Here is a 14,917-nt window from a genome sequence, read left to right on the forward strand (position 1 = left end):
AGCAGCCACTGGTCGGTATTGCTGTTGTATGTGGTGGTTTATTTATTCAACAAACAACCGACACGTCGAGGCAACGAGAGTCTCGTTTCAATCACACCAGAAGAAGCCATTTCCGCTTCATTCCGGGCGTGCCCGTTGTTGTGTTGCCCACCACCATCACCACCACTACCGCCAGCAGAGAGAAAGAAAGAACTCCCCCCAGAACGTGAACCCCCCCCCCCCCCAGGAAAGTAAGAATGTTTTCTGAAACGTGTTCGGTTTTCTTTTCCTCAAAAGCAGAAGCTGTACGAACGAACGAGCGCACGAACGAACCAACGTGATAATTCGCTGCTCACACACACACACACACACGTGGAGCTCGCAAAGGGCCACGTGATGAAACGGACATATTTTAAAAGCAACCGTAGCAGACGTTTCACAAGCAAAGCAAGCACAATCGCCGTGTCCTTGTGCAGGATACGAGCAGATAAACCTCCAACATAATTATATGTACTCGTCCTCTGCTCCTCTGCCAGGGCGCGCTTGTTATCACCTTGCCGTTTTATTTTCGTGTCTGCCTTCCCGCCACGAGCGTTTGTCGATAATTTCATCTCACGTTCGCACATCTCAGCGCAATCGTGTTAACAGACAACGAGCTCCGGTGGACTTACTTATCCGGAGCCGGATATTGGCAAACCACATTCCGCTCTCATATCCTGCGATTCCGTTCGATTCCGCGCAGCGCCGTTCGCTGGAAGTTGCCGCCCAAATGAACAGACCGCCTAACGAGGAATAAATAAATGAAACACAAGCGAACACGAGATAAAGTAACCACCCTAATCGGGGCAAGTAATCCACAGTTTCGCAGAAGTATGTCAACAGAGTTTGCCGCTGACGTGTGGGATGGTGCTGAAAAGATAGCGAGCGAGTGACGAAAGTACGATTGGAAACGGCAACGAAAATATGGTACGACAACACGAGATAAAGTTTAATTTGAAGCGATGACTTGTCGGGATTTATTTCCCTCCCTCCCTCCCCGCCCTTCGATACGGAAAGCGAGAAAATGCCGTCGTGCGTACAAAACACGTCAGCACCGCACAGATCTCCGGGAAAATGGGAATGAAACTTTGCCGGAGCTGGGGTTCGATGTTAAATGAACCGTGAAGTGAAACAAGAAACTGAACGAAGATAATGCGGGATGCGCGAAGAGAGAGAGAGAGAGAGAGAGCGGGCGAAAAAAGGTGAGGAATTCAAGTAGAAACAAAACCCGCCAAAATCGTGAACGAAAGATATGAAGTTCAGGGTTCTATGTTGTTTCTTTTTTGCTTAGGGCTGCTGCGATGTGCTCCCCCGTTCCATTCGATGATTTCCGTTTTCCACAGGACGTGAAGTAATCAAACTTGGCGTGCGGAATATGTCTTCTCTATATTTCGCTTGGAAGCGCAGGGGCGAATGATTATCATTTTTGCGTTAACTGCGCGCCACCGTTTTATGCAAAGTACGCCTTTTTGTGGAAAATGGTGTACGATGTCGCAAAGTAGAGCGAAAAAATTCTAATCAATTCCCACCGCCGGTCGCCGCGCGAAGTCGGGTGGAAAACTGGAGACATTTGCAAAGCGGCGGGCGTCGGTTTTTTGATGAAATCGTCTGCAATGTCTTCATTGAGAGGGCGCTTCGGTCTTTGATGAACCTGCTCCTGCAGGAACTTGCACAGGGATACCGGTTAAAACCCGGGTTACGGGTGAGTTGCTAGTGAACAGTGCGGAAAACCCGTCCCACGGGCCATCTGTGCCATCTGCCGGAGTATCGAAAAATAACAGCGCAAAAATGTACCCGACCAGAACCCGTGCGTCCAGAACAGAAACACGGGTGTGTTGCAGAGAAAGAGGATTCTTTTCTTGCCCCGCGCGCTCGAAGAAGAACCGGGAGGAGGATTCGGCGAGGCGTACAAATTTAATTAAAACGCCCAACATGATGCCACCACAGTTGCCGCGGGGCCAAGCATAACGATTGGGCTGGTTCGCCGGCGTTTGCTTTTTCTCTTCGCTGGCCCTTGTGTTTTCTTTGGGCCGACCTCAGCGTTCTTCAGCGTTCGGTTCGACGTCCGACGTAGCGCCGTTTGGCTTTTCGATTAGACTAATCGCAGCAGGCCGCGTGAAGCAAAACAAATGATGGGGCGTCGAGGCGAAACGGAATCAACGCAACAATCCCGAAGACGGGCGGCACCGGAAATAAGCGGTGGATTTGTTTGTTCACGAGCCCGAGACGTCCTGGAGGAGGAGGAGTGTATCCTTGTGTGAAGAAATCATTTTCTGCGAAAAATCATTTGTTTCAATCGCACCCAGATCATCCCCATCCCGGCAGAACAGATGAGATATTGATTTTGTTCGCTCGCCGCCTACCTTTCTTGCTGAAGTCTTGATCGTCTTCGCTGATGCGATCCGAGCATCGGTCCTGCTCGGAGACGTCGCACGGAGAGAGCTCCGAGTGGTCGTCGCCGAGGTTGTCTCCGCTGTCCTGCATGGTCAGCTTGTGGCACACTTCGAATGCTTGGCCAACGGTCCGAACAATCCGCATGGCTTGTGACTGTGGGAGAAAAAGATGGCGTCGGTTAGTTGGTGAGCGAATGGAATGCCTTGGGAATGCAAATGTAGCTGAACGTAACGCTGAAGTGATTCAAGTGATTCACGCAAACCTTCCGACCCCCACCCCCGCAATTACCTCTAGGTCCGAATCAAGACTCCCACTACGCGGTAAGGTCATGTCGGTGTCCAAGTACTCGTTCACACTGGGATCGTTGCTCGGCTCGGGCTGCTTGGTCGTGCGCACCGAGCTTCTGCCCGCACTGCGCGGCAGTGTTTGACACTTGACGCGCTCCGTCACTTCCTGCGACTCGTCCTGGAAGCAGATCTTCCGGCCGGTGGTGCGCTTTTCCCCATCGCCGATGGAAGCCGGCTCCTCGGGGATGGTGCCGGTCTTCGAGCCGCCATACTCGAGCGCTCCGCCCCGTGGCAAAGTGCTGCTCGAGCCGCGCGGAAGGTTCACGATTGTGCTGAACTGCTTCTGAATGCCCTTCGGTTTCGGTGGCTCCGCCGACGACGGTTCGCCGGAGCTACCCAGCGGTGCACCGGAACTGGACAGCTTTTCCAGCCTCAGCGTCGCCCGAATGATGTTCGGTTCGGTGTTTCCCGACGGCGTTGTCGGTGCGGAGCGTTGCTGCAACTGTTGCTGCTGCTGTTGCTGCTGCTGTTGGGTCGATCGTTCTTCTCGAGAGACTTTACGCAAGGAGGACGTGGCTGGTTGTGTCGAGGCTTGCGCTGGGGATAGCTGTTGCTGTTGCTGTTGCTGTTGATGGTGGTGGTGATGGCCATCCTTTGGATATGAGGCCGATTTTCCCGGTGCTCGTCCTCCCGCTGGCTGCTTTTCGCTTCGGCTCTGGTGGTCGTTGAGGGACTTCGTCTTCGAGGGACGCTGGTTTTCCTTAAAGTATAGTATGTCGTTCTCTTCGTTAAACAGAATGTGCTTTTGGGCTGGCGGTGACGCTGGACTCGGTGGATTGTTGCCTGCGTTTCCTCCTCCTCCTCCTCCTGCTCCACCGCTGGTTCCCGATGAAGATGCCGTCGTTGCTTTGCGGAGTTTCGACTGGACGGGAGCAACGCCCTGGGCGGAAGAACCAGGACCTGCGGAGGTCGGTGGAGCAGGGGGCAAGTCGTCGTCGAGCTCCTGCTCGTCGTACTCGAACGCGTTCCGAGGTTGAGATCGTGTGTGTGACCGCGACGGCACGTGGTGCTCGTAGCTTTGGGAGTAGTCGTAGTACTGCGAGGAGTACTTTTCGTTGTACGATTTCGGGCGTCCTTTGCTTCCTTGCTCGGAGTAGTACTCGCCGTACCGCCCCTGCTCGGGCCCCTGCTGATGATCGTCCCGACCCACGTACGTCATGTTATCCTCCATCGATCGGCTGTACTCGCTTGTTTCGTCAAGCGATCGCTGCCGGAAGCTCTCATCTCCGGAACCTCCGTCGCCGTAATCGAACCGGTACTTCATCGCCCGCGTCGAATGTTGATAATGAGGGCTGGCCTGCTGCTGCTGCTGCTGCGATTGTTGCTGTTGATGGTGTTGGTGTTGTTGGTGATTCGGTGGACCACGTCCTCCCGGTCCCGGTCCAGGCTTTCGCGTTGCTCCCGTGGCCGAACTCATCGGAGCCTGCTCGATGTTGATGGTCGGTTGATTTTTGGACGATGCCTTGTCCTTCTTCTGGCCGCTCTTCCCGGAGCCATCTTTACTTTTGCCCTTCGGCCACAGGAAGAAGTCCAACGAGCTCTTGTCTTTTGCGGACTTGGGGCTGCGCGGTGGCGTCGAGAACTGTGCTTCCCCCCCGATATCACCACCGCCATCATAGTCTCCACCTCCCGAATCGTGATACTGGTCCGCTGGTGCCTCGCGACCTCCGGCGCCTCCACCCGAAAGTGTGCTCTTGCTCGTTTTCCAAACGTCCCCGAGGGTGCTCAGGGTGGACCGAGCTTTTCCCATCACATCGTTCTGCAGCTGCTTGAAGGTGGACTCATTCTTGCGCTTCGTCCCGGGAGATGTGAAACCGCTCTCTTCACCACCACTACTGGGCGGTGCATCCAGATAGTAGTCCTCGGACTTTTGCCTTATCATTTTCACCGCTACCCCGACCGCCACTCCCACCACTACCGTGACGATCTGCTCCACTCCTACCACCGCTTTGGCAACGTCTGAACAACTCGCGAACGGTCGGAAACCGGTCCAGCGGCTCAATTCTCGATCGCCCAATCGATGTAATTGAGCAGCGGGACGTTGTTGGCCTGGCCTCTTTAGTTAGGAATTTCGGTGATCACTTGCACAAGACGACCGTAGCCATGCCTTGTCGTGGAGCGCGGTTTTTCCTGTAGCATCAACTTTTGCCCGGCACTTCACTTCACTTCACTTTACCTTCGGATAGCGTTTCATGCATAAATTCCGTTCTTCTACGGACTATGCAAAGATGGCGACGGATGGATGGATGGATGGAGGTTGACCTGGAGAACCTTTTTAAAAATTCACTTCTTAATTACAAATCGCAACACGCCGGGAATTGTTGAAGTAAGTGTGCAAAAGAAAAACCACAAAAGGGAAACGCCAGGCCCCTTTTGCCTGCTTGCAAACACCTGCATACAAAATTAATGACCGCTGGAACACTCATTCTCTTCGTCTTGTCGTCATTTTTGTCGACGTTCGTTTGTTGCAAAATAAAAAAAAAGTTGGTTAAAAATTCTACAATCGGCTGCTGGGGCACTGTCGAACCTTTCACGTGCACCAGCTCGAAAGTACGAGGACGTGCGCAGCTCGGAGACACTGTGTGCTTGTCGTACGGTCGCACGGAGGCGACTAGAAGAACTTCTCGTCAACGGTAGCGACAAAATGGCGCACAAACCACCGAATGTCTAGTCCATCACCTCCTTCCCGCTGCTGCATAACGTCTCCCGTGCGACAGACGGATGCACCGAAATGCCGAAACCTATTTTCCCGAACGCGTGATCGGATTGGAGGGAAAGGGACACAAGCGCGCTGCTCGCTGTGTAGACATAACAATAAACGGGTTGGCAATGGTAAGGTGGAAAAATGAATAATAATCTATCTCCATCTACCCCTCCACGGCCCTCCCCCCAACTCTGGTTTGTTTTCGGTCAAACCAACCTTCCCCCTTTTCGATGAACTTCTACTCCCTTCGACGGCTCGGTGAAAAACGAAAAGGGCCGACGAATTCCTAGCAGCTTAGCTTGCAGATGCCTTTCGAAAGGATGCATTTCGCAGCGATCGAGGGATTTTCCACTTGCCAGAGTATCTTCGCTTCACTCCTCCTTCTGCTGCTGCTGCTGCTGCTTCGCGCCATTGTTGATAGATTGCTATTTTGAAAATTTGTTGGGACATCCGACATTCGCATGCAAATCGTGAGAAATTCCTAGCCGTGTCGAGTAACGACGTGGGTCTTTACTTTGCGCGGCCACTGGTCCGCCCTTGTCGCCTGTGTCGCCGCCTCAGAGGAAGCTCACGTGGAAATTGCGACCATCAAGCCGCTGGTGGTAATTATTTCCAACCGATCGGCCGATCTTCGCATCTTCGGTAGGGGAGGGGGGGGGGATGTTTTATTTTTTGAGATGGATTATTTTTAAGGTTAGAATTTCAATTGGCAAATGCAGGGAATCCTTCAGCTTGCAGGGTGGCGTCTAGTCTAAAGAAACCGAGCCCGATAATAATGAGCCAGACGTGTGGAACATGCCCCTCTTTCCCTTCTTTTTTTGCTTTGCTCAATCCTTTGTTGATGCATGCTGACGCACCACGAAGACACGACACGACGATGATGAATCGTCCTGGCCGCGGATGGTCGTTAGTAATTAGGACAATATTTTCACGTGCGTGCCATTTTTTACCTGCTTTTCGTGACGCAAGCAGTAGTGTCTGGTTTGTGCAAATCTAGTCGCATCTAGCACAATCTGTTCCAGTTTTTTTTTTCTCAATCGGAAGATGGAATGATTCATAACTGGTTGCGAACGGTTCCCGCGTGTGACATCCTCATTTGCCAAACGCTCAGTAGGAACACGATGGTAAATGAATGGGCCGCCCCGGATCGGAGTTCAATCGGTCACTTGTTTGATTGCGATTGTCATCTCATTTTTCAAACTCGGCAGGCTTGTGTGTACCGTAGCGAGGATAAAATAAATGGCACACATATTTTAACATCGATCAGTCTGGTGGTTCGGAAGAACGGGGGGCAGAAATGATGAAAACTCATCCTTCCCTAGACACCGGGAAACGGGAAATGCATAAATGGAGCCGACGGGAAGGGAAGATGAGCGAACATGAAGATAAAAATATGGCCGACATTAGGAATAGAAATAGAATAATAAAGGAACATCATGCCGACAAGAGACCATCCCCCCCGGCCGTTCCTCTCAGCCTCAACCGGCTTTATCCTTCCTTCCTTCTGGTCGAAGGGAATGAAATATGTAAGATCCATTACACCGCTTTCCGCGCACCTTTTCGTCCAAGTTTTTCCACGGCGTGGCGAAGCTCGGCTCGCTTTCCCAGCACTTCTGCGAGAACGAGAAGGCCGGACTGGTTGTGTGATTTGTGTGTCTACCTTTCCATCATCTCCGAGGTGGCGCTCACAGCAGCACACCTCGCCATTGCACACACACATAAAGCGGGAAACCACAAAACGCGATTCCGTCGGGTATCCGCGTCAAATCCGCTTTTAATTCGCAAATCAAACACCAATCGCCATCCGCGTGTCCTCGGGCGGACATTTTGGGGGGCGGCCGGTTTTCCTCTTTTTTTTTCCTCTACGCTGCGGCAAGCAGAAGAACGGAGGGGGGGGGGGGATCGAACGTTGTATAGGAATGGGAGGAAAAGGGAGCGGACATGTAACTATTTTTAGCAAACTGGGTATATTCCTGGCTTCCTTTTTTTTGCGCTTCGCTTCGCTTTCACTCCTCTCGGACCTGCCTCTCCGGCTATTATTACACCGCTTCCTAAATATTAAACAAACAAGAGCATGCAGGCACACACACACACACAGCTACACATATTCTCACGCTGTCTTGCGATCGAGGGAGTCGGGGGGGGTCGGTCGTCCAAAGCCAAATGAATCCGGGTCGCGGAATCCGACAACGAGAGCCGGACGTGAATTAATAAGTGTTGATCGGGGAAGGGCAAACAAGATCCACGGACATTTTTCCGTGAGGTGAAAAAATAGTAATAACGGCCGATTGGAGTTCCCGGGAGGGGGGGGCACGCTTGGTGGTGAGGGAGGGAGGCTTGGGGAATGTTATTCTTAGCTTACAGAAAAAGAAGGAACCGTCACGTCGTGCGCTTTGCAGACGCCGCCCGAAGACTATTGTAGTAATTATTTTAGGTGCAATCAAAAGTGAACTATTAAATGGAAGATTTATGGGTAAGCAAGGGCGTCGACGACAGCGGAGCGTGTGGTGATGGTGGTGGTGGTGGTGGCAGTGGTAGTAGAGGGGTCCGAAGATGAAGCACTAACCCGAGCCGTGGCGACCTTGGGACAGCACGGGACCGACACCGATCCCCCACGGCTCGAAAGCTGGGAGGATTGTGTTTGGGTGCCGTTTTGAGTGATGTTGAAACAAAACTTCTAATCTGCACCTGTCGGTGGAAAGCGGGGAGGAAACCGTTCACATAACCTCACTTCAGTCGCGAATGATCGAGGAACACTGGATCAGACGCGAAAAGGACATCCGTGGTTGATCTGCACCATGTAATTCAATGTAATTCTTAAGACGATTCGATGTAACTCCTTTGGTGGTAAGAACACCCTTTTCCAGCCACCAGAACCATCACCAGGACATAAAAACGTCATGCAGATTACGACGCACGAGTTTGATATCCACGAAGGGATTAATGAGTTTTAAATTTCGCGTCCTTCAATTGGGCGGAAATTTGTACTGTCGTGTCTCCCGACGCCATTTGGCAGAAATTTGATTCACTGCGGGGTTCCTCCGAAAACATAAGCTCTCAACGGCAGTGCATGTCTCTGAGGTGGAACTTCCCTTGGTTCAAACTCTTGGAGATGTGAATCTTGGTGGAGTAGGAGAAGGAGGTTGGATGGCGCCCTACGCCTCAGTATCAACCCTTAAGGCTAAGGATATCTGTGACGCCATAGGTGTCAATCAACGCGCTGCAGACGAGCCGCAACTACTACGGTTTCTATCGCTGTTTCGGTTCATTCGCAACATCAGCGCGCACCTTGCACCGCGTTTTTTTTGCCTTCTTCTTCTCGTCACCGTGTACTGCACCGTATGACGAATGTGTTTTTCACCGCTACCATTCCCCAATGTCCCGTGTTTGCATTGCCCCTCCGTTGCCTGTCGAATCGAGGTATTTCGAAGGTAAAGACGAAAAAACAAGGATCGGTCCGATTCTCTGGCGCGGAATCTTGAGCTTGCTGAGGTTCTTACGATGCTGCCATTATTCCGATGGCATGCACCGTTGCACCGCGGTTTGCCCACACACATCTCCACATCTCCCCGTGCTTGCTTTCCCCTCCAGGAACTGTCCACCGCCACTGTGGGACAGAGAGTGTCGTCGGTTCGATGACGTGTGTTTCAGCATTGAGCTCGAGGTTCTTCATAATTCGTCAAACCACCGTGGCCCGGCGGAGAGGATGACTTCGAACTCGTACCTCCGTTGCCCCCGTGGCCACTTTTATGGTCCGTGAACGAGTCGCGGCGAACGATGCGTGCCGGCGGTTGGCCCGTGTGAGTGTGTGCAGAAGGTTTTATAATTATTGTGCAACCTCGTTTCTTCGCCCGTTCATTCGTTCCGATTTCGTGTGTGCGATTAATAAATTCCCGGTCCGCCCCGTTTTGTGCGATTACCATTGTGCCGCAACTGGTTACACGAGAACGTCCCCTCCCCAGGAGGAGGAGGCGGCCCAGGACAACCGCTTGGAGACGCACACACACACACCCTGCTAACTGCTGGTGCGCGCGGAGGATGTCGGTGAAATATGGCCACCGAGCGATAACGATGATGATGGGCCGCACGGCGTTACAATGCATAATTTCCTCACGAAATCCGTTCGCGGCATTGGCACTGAGCGTTCGAGCCTTAAATCCCCAAACAGCGCACCGTCGGGATTAACGCTTGTGCGTGTTTGCGACTGTGCTTCTGCAAGGCCGTCGCAATTTTGGATCGTTTCCCAAGCTTCAATCGAGGCAAAATCATTCCAGCCATTAGTCATCGGGGGATCAAAGCAGCAGAGCGCGAGCCGGGAAACGTCGGAATTTCGGATTGGAATGTCAAGCATGCGGTCGGGAGTTCGAGTCATCCGGCGCAGATTTATCCGTAAATCCCAATGCACCGGAGGGTGGGAGTTCGCACTGGGCTGGGAAGAGATTCAACATAAATCGGATTTAATGCATCCCCTTCTGCCCTTCGCCGTCCCCTTTCGCACCGCGAAAAGTGCATCACCAGGCCACTGATTTGTTGGCGTGAAGTCGACGAGATGTGCAGAAGATTTTCGATTGCAGCTCGACATTTATGATGTGCGGAAATTTCACTGCAATCTGCTCGCGTACCAACGTCTGCAGCGGTGGTTCTGGTTATGCCACTGTTCTAAGGATGGCCGGGTGGGAAAATCTAGCCCTGCCCCCCCCCCCCCCCCCCCCCCCACGGCTCCCAAGCAGGCGATGATTATGGGTCGGTTTTTACGAGCATCGTAAACGTGGGCCCTCTCTCTCTCTGTCGATCCTGCCATCGGGTAGTTTGCACGCACGCACGCCAGTAGTACCAATAAAAACACTATACGGGCCTTTGCGTCAAGCACTTTACACAAAGTTAAATAAACCCTGGCGAACGCCTTGCCGGCAAAACCGCCTCCGATCCGACAAACCAGCAGCAACCGGAGGCGAGAGGAAAAAGTGCATATAAATTACAAAACCCTTACAGTCCCAAACCACCATGTCCGGCGGCAGGGCACATCTGGAAATACGGAAACTTTTCCAAACTCCGCTCGCCAAAACGGACGGCCCGGAGAACGGAAGCGGCACCACACGGATGGTTTAGGAGATTCGTCATGCCTCGGTTCGGCTTGTCGGTTAATAGTGTGCTGCAACGGACCGACGAAATGATTTATGGATACGCGTGAGTTTTCACTTCGAGCCCGGGGGAAACTTGCGGGGGGGGTGGTGCTGGTGGTCCGTTGGGGTTTCTCGGACCACATAAAAATGGAATTGAAGCGATCCAACACCAGTGGCGGGCGGGTTTGTTATACCCTTTTTCTAGTGTTCTTCTCCATGTTGCTTGTACCCAAGCGGTTCTCAATTACCGTTTGTCGCATTCCCCGGCGTCCTATCAATCACCCAACCGGAAGAAGCGCGAAGACGATGCGGTGGGCGACAGGACGAATTGCGTCGCTTTCCCGGGAAGGCAGAGGGATGGACCGAATAATTGCCAATTAAATCGTAAAACTTATGCATCCCCATCACGGCTGACGGATTCGCACGATTGTTAGCAGATGGGTAGATTGTAAGCCGTCAACGAAATTCGACACAATAAACATATACCTTTTAATGTACCTCGGAAGCGATTGAAAATTTACTTACTTTTCAGTATACATAGCTGTAGTGTGTTTGAGGTTTAAAGGTTTTGCAGCAGAGCAATTTACAACATTTATTTATAGCGAAAAAGGTTCAGTAGAATCGTTTTATACGAGTTCGCCGTAATCATCGTTTCACGCGCTCGAACTTTATTTAGCGTGGTGAGAAAACATCTTTGAAGGCCTGAAATTAACACAAGCATTGTCTTGAGCAAGAATTAAAAAGTAATCACCGATCTAATCAAAGTTGGCGTAATGGCGTCAGGCGTAATTACTGTGGGCGAATCATCATACATTCCATTGCACAGATTCTAAAACATCTCGCTCCAGTCGGAGTAAGGAGGATTCTTATCAAAGTAAGGGGGCATGGTCCTAGGAATCAAAAATGCTAATGCAGTGGAATGGGCGGTCGGTCACGTCGGGAATTACTTCCAAAACGAACGGGACGAACAAAAATCCATTCGTCAAATCGTTGATTAATGGTGGCTTGGGTGCCCAAAAAGGCGCGCCTAGGCACTCTCGGGGCCAAAATTGGCAATTTTCTGCTGATGCGATGATTGTGCGTTTGCTATTTGATGGTGTTGGCAACCGGCGCAGGGTTCAAGAGGAAAGAGCTACCTATCCGACGAATAACATTGATCCCCGGAGCATCTCTCCCCCCTTCAGGCAGGGATGATAAAAATTTCGTGCCGCAGGGAAGGCAAAGGGAGGGGGATGGTGGTGAAAACCAAAACAAAAAAAACCTCCAGGCCAGGAGGGGAAACCCAATCAAGCCAATCGAGCCCCTAAATTTTCATCCGGACGGCCGCTTGCCCTTGCCGAGGAAATTCTTGTCCGGGAGCGAGAGGCGCGCGCCCGAAAGCCGCTCCGCTATGAACCACAATTTATTTCCAATCCATTTTTCGTCGCCACACTCCAACAAGTTGTGCCGTGGTGCCAGCCAAAGGGGCGAAACAAAAATGCGATTGAAGGTTATTGATGGTGGCCGTCGTCGTTGTTGTTTTTTGTTTTACTCCCGCTTTTCAACCCGGCCGCCGGTAGTCCACCGATCGAACCATCAAAAATCGGTCCATTTCGATGGAAGTTTCGATTGTTTGCGTGCGCCTAGCGCTAGGTATTATGGCAATTAATCACCACATCTCGCCCCCCTCGCCGTGCCGTGCCGTGCCGTGAGTCCCGGAAGAGCCTGGCCGGTTCGCAAAACATGCAACGTGCCTTGCGTTGGCGCGAATAACAGCCCAATAAAACTTTATCTCAACCCGGCGGCGGGGCCACACAAGGGTAAAAAAATCGAACCATATCGACCTTGGGTGTTGCCGGAACCCGATCGAGCGAGTAAAAAAAAAAGGAAAGAAGGAAACCAGATGAGCGCTGCTAAAGGCGAAAGCGGGGGAAACTTTTCGATTTTGTTATTACGATTTTTCACCCAAACCGTTTTCCACCAAGCGTCCGCTGATAGCGCACCGTTCAGCATATTTGTTTTGTTTCACACCGTGTTATTTTCCCCAGTTTTCCGTTTTTTTTTTGGTTGTTGTTCTTTTTCAACGTTGACGCATTTTCCCACGGAGCAACCAAGTGGCATTTTCCCTTCCCCCTTCGGGGTTTTGCGTATGGAGTTTATGGGTGGCTTAATCCTGCTCCCCATCCCCCCTCCCTTCTCTGTTTTCATCTTCCTCAACACCACCCAGTCCATTCCGCAACAGCTGGTCAACCGAAAATAGCCAATAAATATATCCACTGAAGGCAACCCCCGATGTCGAAGAAAGCTGCCACACACAATCGCGGGTAGCAATCAGCAAAGATTAAACCGAACCGAGATCCGAGGAAAGTGGCGGCAAAGAAAAAGAGGTTTTCAATTGCCCCCGGGGCTCGGAAAAGTTTGCCACTCGCCTCGGCAACGTGAAAATGTACACAAGAAAACAAGTTATCCAAAATCCTAATAGGATCATTTTGGGAAGTTTCGTTAATTGAGATCGACCACACGATGCTGGCAGCCTGGACTGGTCCGATGAGATCAAATAAAACACGCGTTAGGGGTCGGCCATGCCCAACTGCTACTGCGATTACTACTGCTGACCACCATACGTTCAAATCCTTTGCGGAATTGTTTACATTGATGGATACAGCACACCGTGTTCGGTGAGAAAAAGGCGAAGATTTCCACCCTAACCCCCCCCCCGCCTGTTGCTTTGTTGTGCACAATCGATGTGAGTTCTGTTCTATATGCTTCGAGCAAACCGAAACTAAATCATCCGATGGAGGCGCCCGGTCATCCACGAAGCACAAATGTGGCTGCGGTCGTAATCTAGCGTCGCGCCGACGGGTTTATGATGCGCCGAAACGATCCATCCATCCATCCAACCGACCGTATATAATGGTGCTTGCGTGTAAAGTTGGTGCGACATCAGGAACGCAGCCGTTGCCGAATTATTTACGATCCCGTATCAAAAAATCCCGCCGCCTGTGAACGGAATCGCTCGCGGTTAGGGGCTGCTATATGGCCAGCTATTAGGACGCCGTCGTCGTCGTCGTCGTCGTCATCGTCCGGTTTTCATGTCCCATCATCTTCTCCCGGCATTGGAACACCTGATGGCGTGTTAGTCGGAATGCCGATCCTCCATTAACGCTGATGGGAGTGATGGGCATCAGCACAATGGATGGTTTATAATTTTATTTCTACTCTGATGAGATCGACTCGCGACTCTTCGACCTTCTCCGGGGAGTGGAATGGGAGCGATCGAGTGGAGGCCGCTTATTTTTGATGGCCACTAAGAACTCTCTGCAAGGTGAACGTAATAAACTCTTCGTTCAAGGATAAAAAACACTCCTGGGAGGGCCATTTTCTTGACATTGATCCATAAGTGTACAGTTCGATAAAAAATCTATGTTATTTTCCTCCGTTTCGTTAAATGATCTATTTTTCACAATTTGATAGAACTTTATGACTTTATGTGGTGTGGAAAATAAAACTTTGGCGGAGTTCTGATCATTTGTTTGTTTATACGACTTTTGTGTTTGGTCGCTTAAAACCCAGGTTCACTGAACGGACGGTAAATCCAGCGCATTCCGCTGCGAAGTGCTTTTTTCCGTTCGTTGTTGTTTTTAGTTTCGTACAACAATCGTTCGCAGGGGTGGAAAATCTACTCCTTTCACACTATCCCGCTTTCGAGGCAGTTCAGTATTCCTAGATCCCATATACAACGCGGGACACTGTACGATCGCGATCGTGCTCGTAAGTGTACGCTTGGAGGGGACACCGAGCCAATGTATTCTATTTGGTGCGAAAATAAATCATCCCAAGAGTGGTCAATTCGGACAAATAACCAACGGTTGGTTTGTGGTAAAGAAAAACCACGATGGAGTGGAGGGTGGGGAGGGAGGGGAGGAGTTCCCTCGACCGTCCATTTTCACCGTCGCGTAGTGTCGCGTCCATTTGCCGTGAGGATCTCGTGGGAGATTCGATCGTGTTCGGCTTCGGCGAACGAAACGGCGTTTCAACCCAAACACTCGACATTGAAGACGAGCTAGTGAGAAGGTAAATCGGCGTCAAAGTCGGGCGAAAACACACACATACACACGCGCCCGCGCGGTAATGTGGAAGAAAAACTGTCCAATCAACAGACCTCCGGTCGCTCGGACAGGTCGTCGTCGGATGTGTGTACGTCCAACAGTTCCACCGAGGAAAAAGAGTCCTCGAAGCGGTGTATTCGGTTTCCTTGGGCCCGAACGGCTAGTGAACGGTTTCGCATCGTCTTCCGATCTTGTTCTTCTTTCCCGCCCGAAGTTTTTCCTACCTTTCCTGAGGGGCCGATG

The 14,917-nt window shown here is 51.4% G+C and overlaps 1 protein-coding gene across 1 annotated transcript in view; it reads right to left on the bottom strand.

Moving 5' to 3' along the window:
• Window positions 1–14,917, bottom strand: part of LOC131281381 (capon-like protein) — a 49,436-nt gene that overhangs the window by 9,234 nt on the left and 25,285 nt on the right. The window contains exon 5 of the mRNA XM_058310710.1: window positions 2,382–2,565. Within this exon, the coding sequence (XP_058166693.1) occupies window positions 2,382–2,565 (184 nt within the window). The remainder of the gene's footprint in view (window positions 1–2,381; window positions 2,566–14,917) is intronic.

Source organism: Anopheles ziemanni, chromosome 2 (genome assembly GCF_943734765.1).
Source record: "Anopheles ziemanni chromosome 2, idAnoZiCoDA_A2_x.2, whole genome shotgun sequence".
Taxonomy (NCBI): domain Eukaryota; kingdom Metazoa; phylum Arthropoda; class Insecta; order Diptera; family Culicidae; genus Anopheles; species Anopheles ziemanni.